This window comes from Scomber japonicus, chromosome 5 (genome assembly GCF_027409825.1).
Source record: "Scomber japonicus isolate fScoJap1 chromosome 5, fScoJap1.pri, whole genome shotgun sequence".
NCBI classification, from domain to species: domain Eukaryota; kingdom Metazoa; phylum Chordata; class Actinopteri; order Scombriformes; family Scombridae; genus Scomber; species Scomber japonicus.
Genome location: NC_070582.1, coordinates 15657268 through 15675444, shown reverse-complemented (window position 1 = coordinate 15675444; position 18177 = coordinate 15657268). Strand labels below are relative to the sequence as shown.

The following is an 18177-nucleotide window of genomic DNA, read 5'->3' as shown; positions in this document are numbered from 1 at the left end:
GCACCATCCAGATTTAGCATAATAATCAGATTATTAGGTGAACAGTGCCAGCAGTGCTGTGCAGATTTATGTCTGCCTTGCATATAAGAGGTGTTTAAGTGTAGGAGCAGCATACTATCTGCTCCAGTGTCTGATGGTATGCAGCATTATCAACAAAGGACGTCAGGGAGAGCCATAAAGCCAGCGTCAGTGTACCAGAGCAGATGTACTGTAGGATACCTCTGTGGGCAGCAGGAGCCACGTCACTGACCTACATGCTTTCTACACAGCCCACTCCGCCTAAGGTGGTGGAAAACTATGCAAATCCATAAATCCATATGAGATATCGACTTCCTCGTGCATTTAAAAATGTGCATACCAAATTATACAAACTGGCATATCAGATTTCAAGCTAACACATGCAAGCTTTCTCTTGCATCCTGCAATTAAAACCAAAATGCATGTTAATGAGTCAACATTTCATATCAGGGAGGTATGTGTGTAAAATTAACAAAACTGCATACGACAAAGTGCTCTTTTTTCCCAACGGTCATTGAACTATTTTATTGGATAAAACATGGTACAGCTCAGAAACGGCTTTAGTTGAAAATGCAACGCAACCACAAGCTGTTTACAATGATAATGCAGTAAAAATCAAGCCCAAGTGGGTAACACGGTTAGCTGGATGTAACACTAGCGGTGTGCATTACCTGGAAAAACCGTCTAACAGCGCAGTGAGCAGGGCTTTTTTCCTCGGTTGAAGTGAAGGCACCAGCACTAGCAAGGCAGTAGCTTGCGCAGTCATCTCCATAGCGGGCAGTGTCACAACCCAACCAACAGCACAAACTACTACCTCAGCCAGTACGTGGTCAAAACGCGAGAGAAAGAAAGATAGAGAGGGAGAGAAAAAAGCAACAACAACAACAATAGAGATAAATTATCGTAAAGCTAGAGAAATGCACCGTCTCGAGCAGAGCGACATTCCCATGCAGCCGGAGATGGTCCGTCCTCTCCCGCTTTGCTCCTCTTCTGTAAAGACTTGAATTAAGAGGGAAACCCCGCCCAAGCAGACCTGCTCCCTCCGCTCCTCTCCTCCTCCTTCTTCCTCCTTTCTTCAGTGCAAAACCACACAATACCACCACGGTCCTTTCCCCTCATATGACCTAGGCTGGAGGGGGTGGGGTGGAGGTCTACAATATAGGGCTCGTGGACCTCCAGAGGACTCTGAAAGGAGGCAGACGGGTCCCCATTGCATGCAGGGATGGTTTAGTCTAGAGACGGTGAAGAGGTCTATTCTGTTGGAAGTACAGGGCCCACCTACTGTACTATATTAACCTCAGGGGTCTACTCTTAACTTTATTCAAATGGAAAAGCCATAGCTAAGCCTCCATATAATCTATTTTTTTAAACTCAAAATTAACACCTCATTAAAATAAAATATAAACCTCATCCGTATTGTGGGTATGATCAGTGATTTCAGAGAACAGTAACATATGAGGAAAATCATTACTTAGTATACTTGAACAGTGTGAAAAGTGTATGTCACTTTACTGCAATGCAACCTTTATGATGGGAATCATTATAATTATGATACCAATGTGATAATGTGTCCAATTCAAATTCAGTGTGGTTTTCATTTGTCGCCTCATTGTGTGCCAAATGTATAATTTGAGGCCTTGTTCATCATTTTAAAAACACATTTTGCACAGACTAGCTAATTTTTCCCCAGTGGCCACCTGTGGTATTGCAGAAAAAAAGAATCCCTTTTGGTCCAAAAAGCAATTTCTCCACAGACAGCCAAATTGTTGACAGGACACCTCAAACTGCAAAGAAGGTGAATTATGACTCTTTTTTTCCCCCATCGAGGTTTAATATATGTAAAACTTTCTTTGAGCCAAGAAAAGCAATTAAAAAACTCAGTGACATTACCACAATGTAAAGTCTACAGGCCAAGCAGGAACGTGCGGACGGGATCAATAGGAGAAATACTACTGGGTAAATTCAGTGTGCTGCATACCCCTGGAAGTGAACCCAGAAGTTAGGAACTTTTATGGTGAATGCACCAGGAGAGATATTTTTACTGGATTGAAGAGGCCATTTTAGGTCCGGCATTCAGCTCTTATAATATGTCCATGATGTAGAACATAGACTGTAAAAGCATTTTTTTTTTGTCGCCACCTACAGGTAAAGACAGTACTTGCTGCTACAATTTAGACTTGTGCCATCTGCAGGCAATGTGTGTTACTGCAGCATTTCTTCTTCTTTTCGTTCTGTGTTTTTGTTTGTTTTTGAGTTTTTACATTTTAAAACATTTGTACTGTAATGATGGGGCCACCAAAGGGCCTGTGGGGGTATCTAATCTGATATCCTGGAGATAATAGTTTTTCAGCATTTATTTGAGCCAATATGAAAATGACATAACAGTAATGCTAGTAATGCATTTTAAATAAAAGTCAATGGACATCCTGGCTGAAAAAAATGTTTGAGTGGAAGATAACATTTCATTTAAAGCTCTATTCTAGCATTTTATTTCTGTCTTTCTATTTTTCTGTACTTTGGAGGGGGGTTAATTGTATGTTTTATTGTTCCTCAAATTGTATGTTTTACTGTTTTACGTAAAGCACATTGAGTTGCCATTGTGTATGAAATGCGCTATATAAATAAAACCTTGCCTTGCCTTGCCTTCATAAACAGATTTTGCACATATTGATAGTAAAGTAATGCATTATAATTGAGCCACACACAGCACTAAGCTGATTGTAGAATTGTCCCATTTATTTTATACAGACAAGTACATCCCTTCTCAGATGGCTGGTTAAAGATGACATGGAATGTTACAGTAAGATTTGTTTTCTTGCATAAAATCCTCACTGTTGAAAATGTTGCAAAAGTCTAAGTGTTCTTTTTAAGATCAATAAAGCCCCAGTTTTTGCTTCTTTTTTTTCATAATTACATCATCAACACTATCACCACACACTGTACATCGACTCGGCCTCATCGGAAAAATAAAACAAACTAAATCCAGAGGCAACACTGCAACTTTTTTTTTTTTTTTTTTTTTTAAATCTCTGTAGTTAACACAAGAGAGCAGCCAGTCTGTATGAGAATGGAGGGGCAGAGGCATTATCAGCTCACATGAGAAGCATACAATGATGTGTATGAAGGTCAGGGTCATCGGCGTGGTCCAAGTGGGCCTCGAATCTCTGCTCATCGTGGGTTGCTTCATGTCACTGTAGATGGGGCTCACATGGAGTTCATGTCCGTGCACTTGTGAAGCACGTGGGTCAAGAAGAGACATTCAAGATTTCTTCATTATAAAAAACAAAGAGCTGAGAGCGAGCCTGGTCAGGACTCTCCGTTCTGGACTCTGGAGATGGGTGGCTGCATAAAGTCTTTAAAGGGCCCTAGGGCTTCCTTCAGGGCTGAGCTCACCTCAGACGAGGAGCATGTAATGCACTCTACCAGCGTGGGGTACAAGGCAATCACCTGAGCCCATGTGTTGCCATCCACTGCAGGCAGTAAACAAAGGAATTGCATAACAAGGGGGGAAATTACAAAGAAGGGTGGGGATGGGAGGGAAAGGAAGGAAGAGAATATGAATTGTGATAAAAGGCAATCAAAGAAATAATTTCCTTGATAAAATTCCCACAGGCAAATGGAAATGAGTTTTGCTCTCGATAAACGGCCATGCAAACATCTTGAAGGACACTTCAAAAACGTAATTTCAAAATGTCTCACTTCAATCTATTGTGGTTTTTTAAAAAAATCTTGTAATTGACCTTGCTGGAAATGTAAACAGTTCTCCCTGGATTGGAGATAAAACTCATTTGAAAAATGGTCCCAACTGTACTCTGACACATTTATTTGAAATGAATAGATGATAGATGGCAGTGGCATCATTGTATTATTATTTTTTCTCTATTGTCTCACCTCTTTCCAAAATATGTATGTAATCATTGACACAGTTTGATACTCACCATTTTCTGGCTGTGTCTTTTTGAGGGAGTCCATCAAAGTACTGATAGCTTTCAAGACAAAGATAATCTCTGTCACTTGTTGCCTGAAAAGAAAAAAAGAAAGACCTTTATGAGCTACAAAGACATACATAAAACCAGTAAATGCTACCAACAGAGGGTGGGTGGCGAAACAACAAAAAGACAGCTCATCTAATGAGTTATTGCACGTAACCTTAAAAATAAAATGTGGAAATGTGTCCCTGAAAGAATAAGTTAAAATTAAACAACAAGCCAACACAGAAAGAAATCAATCTAGTTTGTGAAAATGGTGACTTGCTGCCATTAACATGCCTACATAGAAATCAAGCTTCATATTCTCATCTCTATGAAGACAACAGTGAACAAATTAACCCTGTGTGCCTCTGATAATACAAAGAATGCAGTTTTAATGAGTGGGAAAAACTGACAAAAGTGTTGTTGTTGATCAATCAGGAGATCCAGAGAATACCGAGACTCTACCTCCCTAAATCAAGATCTGACCAGTGTGGAAAAAGTTGTCAGATTTACCGCATGTACTCAACTCAATGGTGTATCAAAGCAATATTATTGTATATAATTAAAATGATGCATTTAGTGTGCATTCTGCTGTTTTCTCCCATCTTAACATTTCCTCTCATTAAGTATAACACATATGGTATTTATATGTTACCAATTTCATTATGAAACCATTGATTACTTTTCATGTTGTACATATTTTCTCACACTTTACATTCATACACGTGTTTCACATATCCTAGTGTTAAATGTTGTTTGTCTAAATTTGCAGAATCTTTCATTTTACTATTCATGAGTATATTATATTTTTCTGAACTCCCCTGCCCATCCCTTGGCCAGTTCTGCACTAATGGCATGACTTCCCCGTGGGCATCATTTAGCTTTCATCATGTTTTATGAAAAACATGTATTGAAGGATTAAGCGTTACACCCAATCCTAAAATATGGTGCCAGTGTGTCAAACTGGATAAGTACAGTGGTTTTATGTTGTTAACAAAAGAGAAAAAGAAAAACAATGCATGCATGGATGAAGCTGGGGTGCTCTTGCGTTGCTAAATGTCTTGGTGCTTAAATCCTGGCGCTAACAATTCTTGAGTTCATATCTGAAATCCTGATGGGGCTTTCTGTCTTAAAAATGTGAAAAAATACAGGTTTTTGCCAAAGCTATGCACCCTAGTGCATGTTTACTCAGACAAGTACAGAAAAATGTACCTGGGCAAAGGACAACGTCCACTCAACCTCTCATCCTCTACATAGCGCCGGAGAACATCCTGGGACCTCTTGAGGAGCACAGAGAGTGCCATACGTGAGATGTAGCCCTCCTGTGGGGTTGACACTTTGTTGCTGAAAGAAAACTGCAGCAGCGTCTCAAAGCAAACCTTGGAAAACTCCTCCCTCATCCGAACATCGATTTCTGCCTCTGTCAAGAGAAGGCAGTTTAATTTTAGATTTTAGATGTTTAGCTGACGCTGCTATCCCAAGTGATTTACAATGAATCAACAGACAGGCCCAAAGTGAGAGCCACAGGGAAGGCTTTTGTAATGGACCAAGGACTTAATGGTTGCAGTAGGATTCTAACACTTGGCCAACCTGCAGTTCCATTAGTGTAAGATATACAAGTAAACAAAACAGCTGAAGTCAAACAATTTTAGCTGCCAAAATCACATCTTACCTGTGAATGAGGGAGACTGGGAGTGAATAGAACCTTTATTGAGCATAGTCATGATCTGGCCAACAAAGTCTTTGGGGATGAAATTGGCAAACGGTAAAATCTCTGTACTGATCAGCTGGACCACCTAAAATAAAAAGAACAGAATGCTGATGTGAACAAACTCATAAAATCACATCGACAGACTGGATGGCAGAAACAAGCACTTACCTCTACATCAACAGCTTCATTCTTCTGAAATTCCTGGATGGACAGGTTATCTGGAGGTGTGCTAAAAACAATAAGTTTGCTAATCAGAACATTTCAAAACATTTATATATGAAAGTGCAGACTTTCTAAATTCATACCTTTTGGTAAAAAGAAAGTCTTCAAAGGCATTGGCCAGCTCTGGCCACATAGTGTCAAACTTTCCAGAAGAGGCATGCTGACGCGCCACAGGCAGTCCAATAGACAGAACCTTGAGCAGAGAAGAAACGGCAAGCTTCCAGGTGCTCTCTGATGGACAGGCATACTTCAAACCCAAGGGCATTCTCAAGGTCTTCAGGAACGGGGGAGACAGGGAGGAGACAGCAATAGCAATAGATCATGAGACTGAAACACAACAAGACTTCAAGGTAAGAATCACTAAGACTAACTGCCGTACTGGGAAAGCCATTTGCTGTTTCTTTCACACTGAAATGTAGAGACTATTTTTGCAGGGTTACAAGTCATTAAGTCTTAAAGTTAACATCAAGGCAGTATTTCAAGATATTTTGCACCAGACTGAAGTCCTATTCCATAAAACCAGAAACACTTATAGACCATCTTTTTGACAAAGTCTTTTCAGAGAACAGCTGGGTTCCCAAAGGTTAGGATTTTACAAGTATTGCCTTCTGGTTCTGGAGTCAAAAAAAGGGTGGGGCTGAGAGCTGGATCTGTCCATGGGGAACCTTTTCAATAGTTCCTTGGCAAATTCACTCTCTTCAATTTGGGATTTTCTATAACCAGACTATGGGGAAAGAACAGTCAAATGCAGGTGTCAGATTGTGGAAAGAGGCTGAAAATGATTTGGTTTGCATTTAGAAAAGGTTTGAAAAATGTTGCTGACATCAACTGCGGGCATCATCTTAGCTGCTGCATGCAAGATATTTAGAGATTAATACTGTCAAGGCTATAGATAAAAGTAAAGTGCATGTTGCCTGGATGCCGGAGTACACCGATAAGACTTCTCATACAGTAGCCAGCATTAAATGGTCATTTCAAAGTATACTAGCAGTGAAAATGAACCAAATCAGTTACTTTGTGGGGTGGGAAACCAAAACAATGATTTTTAAAGGTTATAAAGCTCTGCAAAGCTGAGACATGCAGACAAATTCAGAACCAAATAATAATTCACTGTAGGTTTGTGATTCATTCATAAAACAAGGATGTACTCTCAAATCAATTTAAGAACAGTTTAGGACAACGGAAGGACATTTAACTTAATTTGTTAATGTTCAAAGTGAAGTAAGGCATTGCTGTTGGCTTCCCAACTCATTTTTAAAAAAGAACAAGACAAAAGAAAGAGAGGGTGCGGTGGTGGTTGAGTGAGCTAGAGAGTGAATGAAGAGAGGGAGCAGTGATAGAGAAAACAATGCCAATGACTGAGAAAAATAAAATGATATTTTCTGATTGTTTGACGGCAGTTTCATTCTAAAGGAGAAATAACCATTAATCAATAGATGTTATACTGTGGATACTTTAGTTTAATTTTCACCTTCTTCCTCTGCATTTCACCTTTTCATTCATTTATAACATCCAAATCATGCAGCAGTAAATACAAAGAAAAAGGATTTTATTTTTTTATCTATTTTTAAAAAATTGATTACATTCATTTTTTTTCACTGTTTAAATTGATTTCTTTCACAGTTTTGGAGCATTACTGTCTTTCAACATAATAGTCCTAATTTTGTCCCTGATGGTGTTTTGTCCCGATAAAATATTACACTCTAAGTTAAGATTTCCTCCTCTCCCTTTGTTATTTTCCTTCATTTCTGCAGCTACTGCCAAAGAATGTGACACAAAAGCAGACATATGTATAACACAGATGCACAAATACACATGCATGAGCTGAGAAACAGATGCCCTCCCTTGTCTTGTCATGCATAGCTAGCCGCTGAACCACAGGCCTAACAGACACCCAGGAACTATTTAAAATGAGATCACTGTGATTACCTCAGCAAAACACAACACAAGGTTTAGCATATTTTTTTTTTTTACCATTGGCATTGCTCATTTTATTTCTTGTCATATAAGCTGCACATACAGATTTAGGATTATAAAATATACATATCTATGAAATTGAAGTACCTGATGATGTGTCTGTTGCATGGTTTTACTTAATTGTGTTTAAATCATGGAAATGCTATGATCAGTTATTCTGCCTCCTGTGTTTATGCATGCTGTTGCTGGAAGAAGAGGTAAATTTGACTATCTTGTATCTTGATTTGACATATATGTGTTATCGTTTCCTCATGTGTTAATACTGCCTCTCTAAATGCTTCCATCATATTTAAATTCCTCATGGGTCTAATTTGCATCATCTACCAGGTTCCTCAGATGCAATGGAAACACATAGAGGACTGCACTACAGGGACTTTAAAGTTCCAAGTTTTAGACCCTGGGATTAGTTTCTCTGGTTCCAAAGTATTTGGACCTTTTGGTGGAAACGGGGCTTAAGTGCTATGACACTGGTAATGTGTTTGAAGAGTCACAGCAACTGCATTTTAGCTCAAATACATTTTAGATTTTCACAGCTTTTACCATATTGGATAAAATTCCATACATAAATTAGAAGTTTTTGCAACCATGTGAAATTTAAACTCCCCACCCTGATGAAAATACCTTGATGATGTTCTGCAGAACCTTCTCATTGATGACAGCTTTGTGGCATGCTGTTTTGTGGTACAGGTCCACCAGCACCTCCAAGGAGCGCTCAGCAAAGGGCACATAGTTTAAGGCAACCCATTCTGCCTGCAGGAGCAAAAATATACAAGAGAAAAATAATAGGGGCGTTAGTAAAACTACTTTGATGAACTTTTGGCAGAGCCACACTGAAAGCTGTTTTAAAGGCACACTTTGTATGAGCACACAATTAGCACACAAATTTATTTCAAACTTACAGAGGCAATTAGTCTGCTTTAGGTTTTTGTTAGGCTTGTATGAAAGCTGAAATGGCATAGCCAAACAAATGACTTTGAAACTACAAAGTGTGTCTTTAAGAATTATAAACTGAACCACAAGTGTGCATATGAACGTCACCAAAAACACAGACTTAACTGAAGATGAAACTGCACAGGGGCTGTGCACACAAAGGCATATAACCACCAGTTAGTGGCAGGCAGAGAGGGGGGAGCATGGAGTGAGTGAGAGACGCAGAGAGCCTACCATGCAGTGTGATATCTTATCCACCACAGAGGGTAGGCTGTCACCATTCAGCACAGCTTAGTACAACTATAGAGGGGGCTGAAAGAGATGATGAAACTCACCGGTGCAAACAGCTGGATCTAAAATGGTTATCCAGTGAGTAGTCCCAAGAAACAGAGTGAGAAAAGATTGCAATTAAACCGGTGTTGAAATTGTATAAAATTTTCAGTGGCTTGAAGGTTAAATGAGATTTTATAATAAAAAGTGATTTAGGGGAAAAACACTCACTCCTTGCAACGTGGACATTTGAGGCAATCTGACAACTTTGGATTAGAGCCAACAGGACAATAATGACCACCCATAACATCTGTTTGGCTGGGTGGGAATTTAGCTTGAACCCCTTATTTAAACAATTTAAAAAGATTCAGATCAACAAAACTGTCCAGTCCAGTGTAAGGCTGAGTCTGGGCCCCAACTGCAGTCAGGATTTGAGTGTGCATTGCTAACATTTATTAGCATGATTGTACCAGCCTGCCGGTGTTAGACCAAGAAAGCTGTCAGCATTCCCCACAGGCATAGCACATGCTGGATTCTATGACTTCATGAAAAGCTATGTGCAAGTTTCCAGAGCAACAAGGTGCAAGACAGACAGTGATATGAGAACATTGTGAAATGGCTCCTCTGTTCTAAAAAAAAAAAAAAAAAGAGTTGTTTGTGGTGTTACAAATGAAGTCATCTTGCCCAAGATCACTGAGTTCCATTGAAATGCATTTGTTTTTTTGCGGTTGTTCTTCAGATGAATTTGAACTATGTTTGAACATGAGTAGTGTATAAATAAGTAGTAGCAAAACATTTCTCTGGCCAGCTGCCAGCAAGAAGAAGCATGAGGGAGGGAATATGAGGAGAGATATGGCTTGGGGCAACTAATGGAGGTCCACACGGGCTGAAATGGCATTCAATGGCTGTCGAATGAGTAACAGCATACATCATACAACGTTTTAATGAAGCTATTTGTGAAAGGAAATAAAAACAAAGCAGTTAAGGGCCAATTCAATTTCCCGTACCTGGTTGTATTTGGCATTGGCCACGTGTTTGGTTTCCATCCTGCCGTACTGAGGAGGCTTGCAGGAGAACTCCACGAAGAGTAGCAGCTGTTCGAAGATGGCCGGGTACATGACCTGCAGGTTCTCCGGGCCCACACAGATGGCCTGCAGCAGGGAGGGAAGGGAGGAACAAACACTGCTGACATCCACCACAGGACTGCATATTGCATAATTTAGCAGACTGACACATTGTTTCCTGGGCTGAGTTGACACAAAATGGGAAGAAATAACTTTTGGTAAATAGGAATAGGAAGGCATTTCTCAAGACTGTGTTTATAGATTTATGGCAGAGTGGAGTTACTGTAGGAAATCAAAAATTCAATTAAAATACAAGGAAGTCTAACATTCCAAATACAAATATATCAGCCCAGTTAAAGTGTAAGAGGCTGTGAGATATTATGGAACCAAACCTTGGTGTTAGTTGATGTTGATGGAACTGCACTGGAATCAAATTCAACCAGCTGGGTTGTGGTCATTGAATTGGAAATACAAAAAGCACGGCTTAAACGATGAGTTGATTAATTAATTAGTCAGCCTTAAGAAAATTCATTGCCAATGACAACTGGTGAAAAGTGTATTATCCAGAAAAAATGGCAAACCTTTTATAAATCCAGCTTTTCAAATATGAAGACTTCCTGTCGTATATATTATTTCAAAAAAGGAATATTTTTTGGTTTTGGAATGTTCAAACAAAACAAGACATATGGAGATGCCACCTTGACTTCCAGGCACTTTTCATAATGTTAAAGTTTTGGTATATAAAGGATAAACAACACAGTAAAGCATTATGGCTCCCATATAATAGCACAGTTTTTACGAGATAACAATTTCTGTTCTAACTTGTTTCTTATCTTGGTTCTATTTTGTGTGACACATAATCTATTAAATCGAATACTTAAAATGTCCTTTGCCCACCTTCTGCAAAACATCCAGAGCAGTAAGCACAGCTTCCTGAAGGCTGGTGAGCACCGCCTCAGTGTAGGAGGGGAGGATGAAGGGCGAGGCATCACTGCTGATAGGCACAGACACAGCCCCATGGAGGATGACTCCCAGCTTCTTCAGATCCTCCATACTGAAGTTGGCCTTGATATGCTGGTAGAGTGCTGGGAATATCTGGATCAATGCTGTGAGGAAGGGCTGGCTGGGGATGAAGGAGAGCTTCTCCGTCACGCCACTAGGCGGTCTCGTGCTGTCAGTTCCCGTTCGATACCACGTGTTCCACGCAGACCACCACAATGCTGAGTCCTCTAAGGCTGACTCCTCTCCTGGTGGAGGGGCCTGCAGTTCAGCACCATTGTACCGCGTTAGCCGCTCAACTAGTGAATCTGAACGCACCAGAGGTCTGCCAGGACCAGATGCTGAGAGGGGGTCAATGAGCACTGGGGGAACACCCATAGCAGCAAGTGCATCACCTGCTTTGTCTGAGTCTTTAACAGGTGTGACAATCTGTAAGATCTCTTGAAAGCTCTTGAGGGCAGCCAGGGAGACTTCGTTATTCTTGCTGAGAGCAGCTGACTGAATGTGGTTCAGCAGCACCTCCCAGGCCTCAAAGAAATCACCTGCAGATACACCAAAAATGAAGGAAGTGTGAAACTGTCAATGAGCGGTATGTGTGAACTGTAAACAAGGTGCGACAATTGGCAAAGTGATGTGTGTGTTTTAAAAGCAACATGAGTTGACAGAAGTTCATATTTGGAAGTACAACCAGAAGTCACAAAAATAATTTCCTGTGATCAAATTTTGTCAATATTACTTTGAGTTTATTTTCATCCTTGGAGGCCCATGTAGTAATACAACATATCCATTTATTGATTGTTGTTCATTGTATCTAGGCTTAATGAAAGAAGGCTTGTAACTGATTTGTGTAGTGTGTGGAGTAGGCTGCCAATGTGTTGTATATGAGTAACCTATTGTAATTTGGCACTAACGATCAGAGGGATGAGAGCATTTAATGAGGAGTTTGTGTTTTTATCATTCATATCTCTCTGGAATATTAATCCTGTCCACATGGGGCTTCACATGACTTAATGGGTGGTAATATTCCAGTAAAAACAGTAGAGCCAGGACTATTGCTCTTCTGGAACAGCTTCATGAATACATTTTAATATGTAATTTTCATCGGTTACTGTGAAAATCAGCGCGACTCAGATGTCTGACCGACTGTAAAATCCACACTACAAATGTATCATGGTTGTCTCTAATGTATGTACAACAGCCTCAGAATCACAGCAGATTACATGTGACTCACCTAACTGTTGGAGGAGATACCGTCTCGTGTTGAAGATGCGTGCCACCCCAGCCAGAGTCAGCACCCACGTCTCTGCCCATTGTTTTTCAGCTGTGTCTCGTGAGTGGTGGATGAGGATGTTCCCGCCACCGGACTCAATCTTCTCCTTGTCTGCTGTGGTGGACGACGTCCTCACGCAATCCAGCAGGTGGAACAGTACCTAGTGGTGACACCAAAATACTTAAACCAGTGGCTAGATCATAAAATAAATGACAATCCAAAGAAATCAGTATAAGTAAAAGTATAAATGTAAGTAATAATACAAAAAGGAGCATTTGATTTACACAGAAAATGTAGAGAAATAATACATATCTTGGATGTTTTTTTCATCCACTATAATCAAATCAAATATTCTTGGATGCTACCTTCCAGATCACAATATGCCATGTTGGCTGCTGCAGCAGGGTCCCATGGGCAGCGATGGTGGAGAACAATGTCTGCCCGGCGCTTTTACGCACAGCAGGCCGTGGATCCACACATAGTTCGCCCAACTTGGCATACAGGCACAACCACAGGCAATCGAAGGGAGGGGCAGGGTGAAAGGGCCTATTCAGGGTCTCTCCCTTCTCTTGGGCCTGCTTCTGCAGAGCCTCCTCCTCCCTCCCCAACTCCTGTGTGATGGCGTCGCCCCTTTGGAAGAAGTAGTCCGAAATGTTCCACTGTGGGTAAAAAGGAAAGTGGGGTAGGAGAGTGGGGGCAGAAAGTGGAGAGAGAGGAAGGTTGGTAAAATGCTTCTGGCGGTTTTGCGATCCTATTACCATAAAGTAATCTCACAGGAACTGCCACACTCCAAGAGAAATAATCCTGCAGACCACAAATCAATATCAGGTTTTGCATGTCCTGAATACTGTGTAGAGCATCTTTGAAATGTCAGCAGGGCAGTTAAGTGCTGTTAAATTGGATATAAACATAATGCAAAACATGGAATTATGGGATATTATAAATGTTTAATCATATTAAACGGGTTAAAAGTATTGGAAAAAGAAAATTGTCCAACCGGTTGCTCCTTTTAAAACACTTCACATTAACATACTGCTTTTCAAAACTATTACTTATGTTCTCTGTTAGCATAGCCTTACTTCACTTTTATTTACACCTGTGAATAGACCAGCTAAATTAAAATATTCTAGTGGTGGCCACTAAAAATCAAACGTTTTTCAGAGTATTTTTGCGGTACATTTTATGCAAGTGTGTGTTAAGAAACTTATCTGTGTGTCTAAGTATGACCCTTCAAAAAAAAAAAAAAAGGCCACATCAGAAGGACTAACCAGTAGGCCGATAGAGGTGAGGCTGATGTTGAGCTCCTGGTTCTGCAGACCGAAGCTGCCAGCTACATCCACTACGATCTGGAGGCACGTGCAAGGCATGGTTGGCAGGAAGTCTGTCACCACCAACTGCAGGCACTGGAAGGCTGTTCGGATCAATGACTCGCTGAAGGGGAACAAGACACATGGGGTACGTTTGGTTTAGTTTCTTGAATTATTACAACAAAAACTGGACACTGCTGGCTCATTTGTGCTCTTACCCTTGATCATTGCGGATGGCTCCTATGACGCCCAAGACGAGGGGCCACCCAGGGCCCAGGCTGTCCCCCTGGCTCTGTAGGATTTGCAGGACACTCTCCAGCTGTTTCTGCCGGATGTCTGAGTGCAGCACGTTGGACAACTCCTTCAGGGGGTTTAGTAACAGGAGCTGGAGTCGCTTAGAGACACAAACAGGGAAACAGTAATGAAAAGGCAGACTGCAAAGCTTAATGTTGGGAACATTTCAGTGTGGGACAGTTAAGTTATTTTTATTCTTCTAATGATCCAGGTTGATCATGAGTGGAAGACGTGGATTAGCAGGTCTGAAGAAGTCTAAACAGTCTAAAGAAAGATGCCTTAAGACATGATTAAAAAAATAAATAAAAAGAATCAATTTAAACTTATTTTATAAATCAAAATGATTTTTGCCCCTTGGAGTTGATTCTAAAGGTTGCCAGCAAAACTCCCGCTGTCTGAGTACCATGAGTAACAAATGAAAAGAAAAACCTGAATAAATTACTGTATACACATGTAACACATTCATGTATGTTATGTGTAACAGACTAAATGACCTCTAACATTTAGTTTAACCCCCTCCCCCCCTTTTTTTAATTCACTATTTTAAAACACTTATGAAGTATTGTAGGCACTCAACCTAAATTATATTTCTAAAGAGCATTTTTTCCAATTGATTCTATATATATGAAACTGAACTGATATGCATTACACGGATGTTCCACTTTTATACCATTTGATCACACTAACATACAGTGGTAAAATCTTGCCCACACAACAAGAAGGCCTTGAGGAAGTCACTGTATTGTGCGTTTCTACAGGAAAGGCATCCTTTTTATGGCTCTGTGCAGTTCTATTAACCTCCACACCATTCTTCTGCCCTCTTTTAGATAAGCTCTGTACAATTCCCTTTTATCTGCCTGAACAAGGTGAAGGTCACAGACTCTGTGCTTGTGAGTGACAAGAGAAAGTGTCTGTGACATTTCTGTTTTTCACATTTTTTGCCTTTAGCAGACATTCTTATCTGTCGTGACTCGTGACTGACAGTGCAACAGCGGAGGAGATTTCTATCAGTGTTACAAACAACCAATATTTAGGAGGAAAACCAAATAATCTATCAAATAATAGTGTGTCCCTACAATGTTCGTAGGGACACTCATAAGTAGAAAAGGAGCAAAGCAGTGACTTTTTTTTGTGCTTCAGATTGTGATACATACAGTTTCCTCAAGCAGGCTTTTGTCTTTCAATTCAGTGTACTTTGTTCACTGAATTGAATTAAATAGTTACCTGATTTTGGGCCAGGGGAGGGTCATGTTTATAGGCCAGGCCAGCTTTGATGAGCGCAGTCAATGCCTCAGCCCCCCATTCTCTCATCCTGGAGTTTGGGTGCTGACAAACCTGCAGGACACATCACATATACACACAAATGCAGACACATGCATGCAGACACATATGCATAGAGACATCAGACAATAGAAAGTGTGTGTTTGTAGAATCATCTTTCTTTGTGTGTCATTTCATTGCTACTGCAGATCAGATGTAGAGGCTGCTAAGAACAGTATTTCCCAGTGCTCACAGTGGGTGTGTGAAACAAGTGGGTGAAATAAACCACAGACAATGTGTGATAGAGACTGGGATCCCCTGCGATAATGGATATGCTGTGACAGACAGTGTAATCACAAAAGCTAGTATAGATACACATGGAGACACCAGGCTCAGCAGAGTGAGGTATATTCGGTTTGTTGTATCTCAGTAAAAAATCTCATCTTTTTAGTTAATCTGTGATCCAAACTGATTATTTCTGGTGTGTAGTAAGGCTTATTGAACAGAATTTTATCCACACAACATAAAGACATACTACTAAGGAGATTGCTGTACTCTGTCTGAATCACGATGGTCCATGTGTATCTATAGTAGTAATAATTTGGCTTCCAAAGTTCTGCATGATGATTAATGCCTCACATTATAAACCTAATGTTTATCATAATATAATTCATTTGTAAATAAAGACATAATTATGGCAAAAAGCACTGAATTTGAGTTTGAACAAGCCTGCAAAGGAAGATAGGCAGCATTTTATCTGAGCATAAAGTGTCCTTTGCAGATGCAGCTTTAGATTCTGCTTCTGTGTCAAATCAGAGCTTCACATTGCACATTATGCACAAGAATGTAAGATCAAACATTGGTAGCGGAGAAAACACACTGTGGACACATTTTGACATAGTGACCTCTCAACTCCAACATGTTGATGCCAGACTGAGAAGGAGAGAGAACAGATTGGGAAGAAAAGAAAGAGATGGGAAAAGCCAACGATTATTGGAGGAGGGAATCTGAGCTTACCTTCTGCAAAACAGACAGGAGTGCAAAAGAGAGGGGAGATAGAGAAAGAAAATGTGAAGAAAACCTCCAAACACACACCTTTACACACATATAAAAAGAGAGTCCCTCTTACAAATATAAGGAAGTTGCTTCCAACAGCAGAGACAGTAGTGTATTAACCCCATATCTGTTAGTCACTGGTGCCAGGGCTTAACTGTGTCTGTGCACTGTCATCTCCTCATTCCAAAAAGCAGCCCACACATTTGAAAAATGCTCCTTTCAAAAATGTTGTGGATATATTATATCATCAGAATATATATAATCTTTTATCACACACTCTTATTCTAACTTTTTTAATGTATGACTAACTTGCTAGACTGGAGCCATTTCTCTGTGTTGCAGCTTGTACAGTAGCTTTACTTCTAGTTTAACTTTAAGGGCTTTTGTGCTCCATTTCTGCAGACTTGGTGCTGGGTAAAGTAAAGCCGAAATTATACTTTTCACATCTGCAAGCACACAAAGGTTTACATGATATATATTTCATCCTAAGAGGGTTACATATAGTTGATGAAATATACATCTTGTGGACCCTTATGGACGTGGAATGTGAAATAGTGATTTATCCCAAAACTCTTAAAATTTTCATTTTGTATCCAATTATATCATCAGTATTGGAAAAAAGGTGACTATTACTGTTACAAGAATAGCTGATGTGCCAAATTTAAATATGTATTTCTAGCAAATTCCTGGTACACTTACTATACTAGGTGAAATAAAGTCTGCTCAAAGAGTAACAACTAAAATAAATTGTCCTTTTAAAGTAAGTGCAAGGATATTATTATGCAACCTTGGTTGACAAAATTATACCACATTTATGAACTGTATCTTTCATTATTTTCAACAATAGTGTTTCAGAGCAGAGCTCTTTATATGCACTTTGCAGGCTGTAGCTCTGAGTAAATGTTACCTCTAATAAGTGGCCAGTCAGGGGTCTCCACAGGATCTCTATACGATCCATGTTGACTAGGCCAGTCTCCAGCAGCTTGGCCACCGCAAACAGAGATGGCTCCTGAAACCAAAAGAAAACAAGCTTTAGATGAATAGTGGATACCTTGTACCCTGACCTTGCTGATCAAATGTGTTTGTATAGGCACAGTGTAAATCCAAGTGTACAAACATTAGCTAATGCTGCGTAAGATCACGTTAGTCATGTACAGCACTATAGTCGACCAAATCAGTAGATTTCATTCATGAAAGTGTATTTGTGATGTTGGCCTAAAGCTGCTGTACAAATACAGTTGTTTAGAAGAGATTATAAGCAACACAACATCCAATTTCTCCAATTATTCACATTTTAACCAGACCAAATTCAAAAATATAAACATTAATCAAATTTTACTTGATAATGACATACAGAAAGCTTACCTTGTTGTTTCCATAAGCCATTTCCATGGCTTCCAGGGAGAGAGAACACAGAGCGTTGATCAAGTGATGAAGGGATACATCATCCAGATACCTAAATCACACAATAAAACATACATATAAGATCTGCATACTATGCATAAAATGGGAAGTTTTGAACACTAAGGGCCCCATCTTGCGGTTGGCGCACAGCGGATGGTGGGTGTGGAGTATGTGTCTTTGTTAGTTTCCCCCGGCACAGTTGTCATTTTCTCGCCCTGCGCCCACGTTGTCTAAATAGCAAATGCACTTACACCAGTCTGTGTGCCCATGGGCGTGTTGGTCTCAAAATGAGGTATGATCAGGCACATTGCTATTTTGAGGCAGAGGAAAGCGATTGCGCTACGGACCAAAAAAAACAGGTCTAAAGTCACTGGCGCATATTTCACTGTTATTTAATCAAGAGTCCAATATGCTCCTAGATAGG

General features: G+C 40.1%; 2 protein-coding genes across 5 annotated transcripts in view; both read right to left on the bottom strand.

Annotated features, from left to right (window-relative positions):
• Positions 1–2733: 2733 nt before the first annotated feature.
• Positions 2734–18177, bottom strand: part of mon2 (MON2 homolog, regulator of endosome-to-Golgi trafficking) — a 40435-nt gene continuing 24991 nt past the window's right edge. For 2 of the 4 annotated variants that reach the window (XM_053319481.1, XM_053319482.1), the window contains exons 19-35: positions 17715–17805; positions 17257–17358; positions 15258–15368; positions 13958–14133; positions 13701–13863; positions 12798–13091; positions 12394–12592; positions 11061–11704; positions 10107–10250; positions 9165–9182; positions 8521–8649; positions 6006–6196; positions 5869–5929; positions 5662–5785; positions 5202–5409; positions 3957–4039; positions 2734–3488 (exon numbers count right to left, since the gene is read on the bottom strand). In XM_053319481.1, the coding sequence (XP_053175456.1) occupies positions 3325–3488; positions 3957–4039; positions 5202–5409; positions 5662–5785; positions 5869–5929; positions 6006–6196; positions 8521–8649; positions 9165–9182; positions 10107–10250; positions 11061–11704; positions 12394–12592; positions 12798–13091; positions 13701–13863; positions 13958–14133; positions 15258–15368; positions 17257–17358; positions 17715–17805 (2902 nt within the window). In that variant the 3' untranslated portion in view covers positions 2734–3324. The remainder of the gene's footprint in view (positions 3489–3956; positions 4040–5201; positions 5410–5661; positions 5786–5868; positions 5930–6005; positions 6197–8520; positions 8650–9164; positions 9183–10106; positions 10251–11060; positions 11705–12393; positions 12593–12797; positions 13092–13700; positions 13864–13957; positions 14134–15257; positions 15369–17256; positions 17359–17714; positions 17806–18177) is intronic. The other 2 variants (XM_053319483.1, XM_053319484.1) reach the window with 1 other exon arrangement.
• The window catches only part of slc6a13 (solute carrier family 6 member 13), a 57658-nt gene continuing 44288 nt past the window's right edge, over positions 4808–18177 (bottom strand). Inside the window, exon 16 of the transcript XR_008321425.1 lies at positions 4808–4820. The gene's annotated coding sequence lies outside the window, so the exon portion shown is untranslated. The remainder of the gene's footprint in view (positions 4821–18177) is intronic.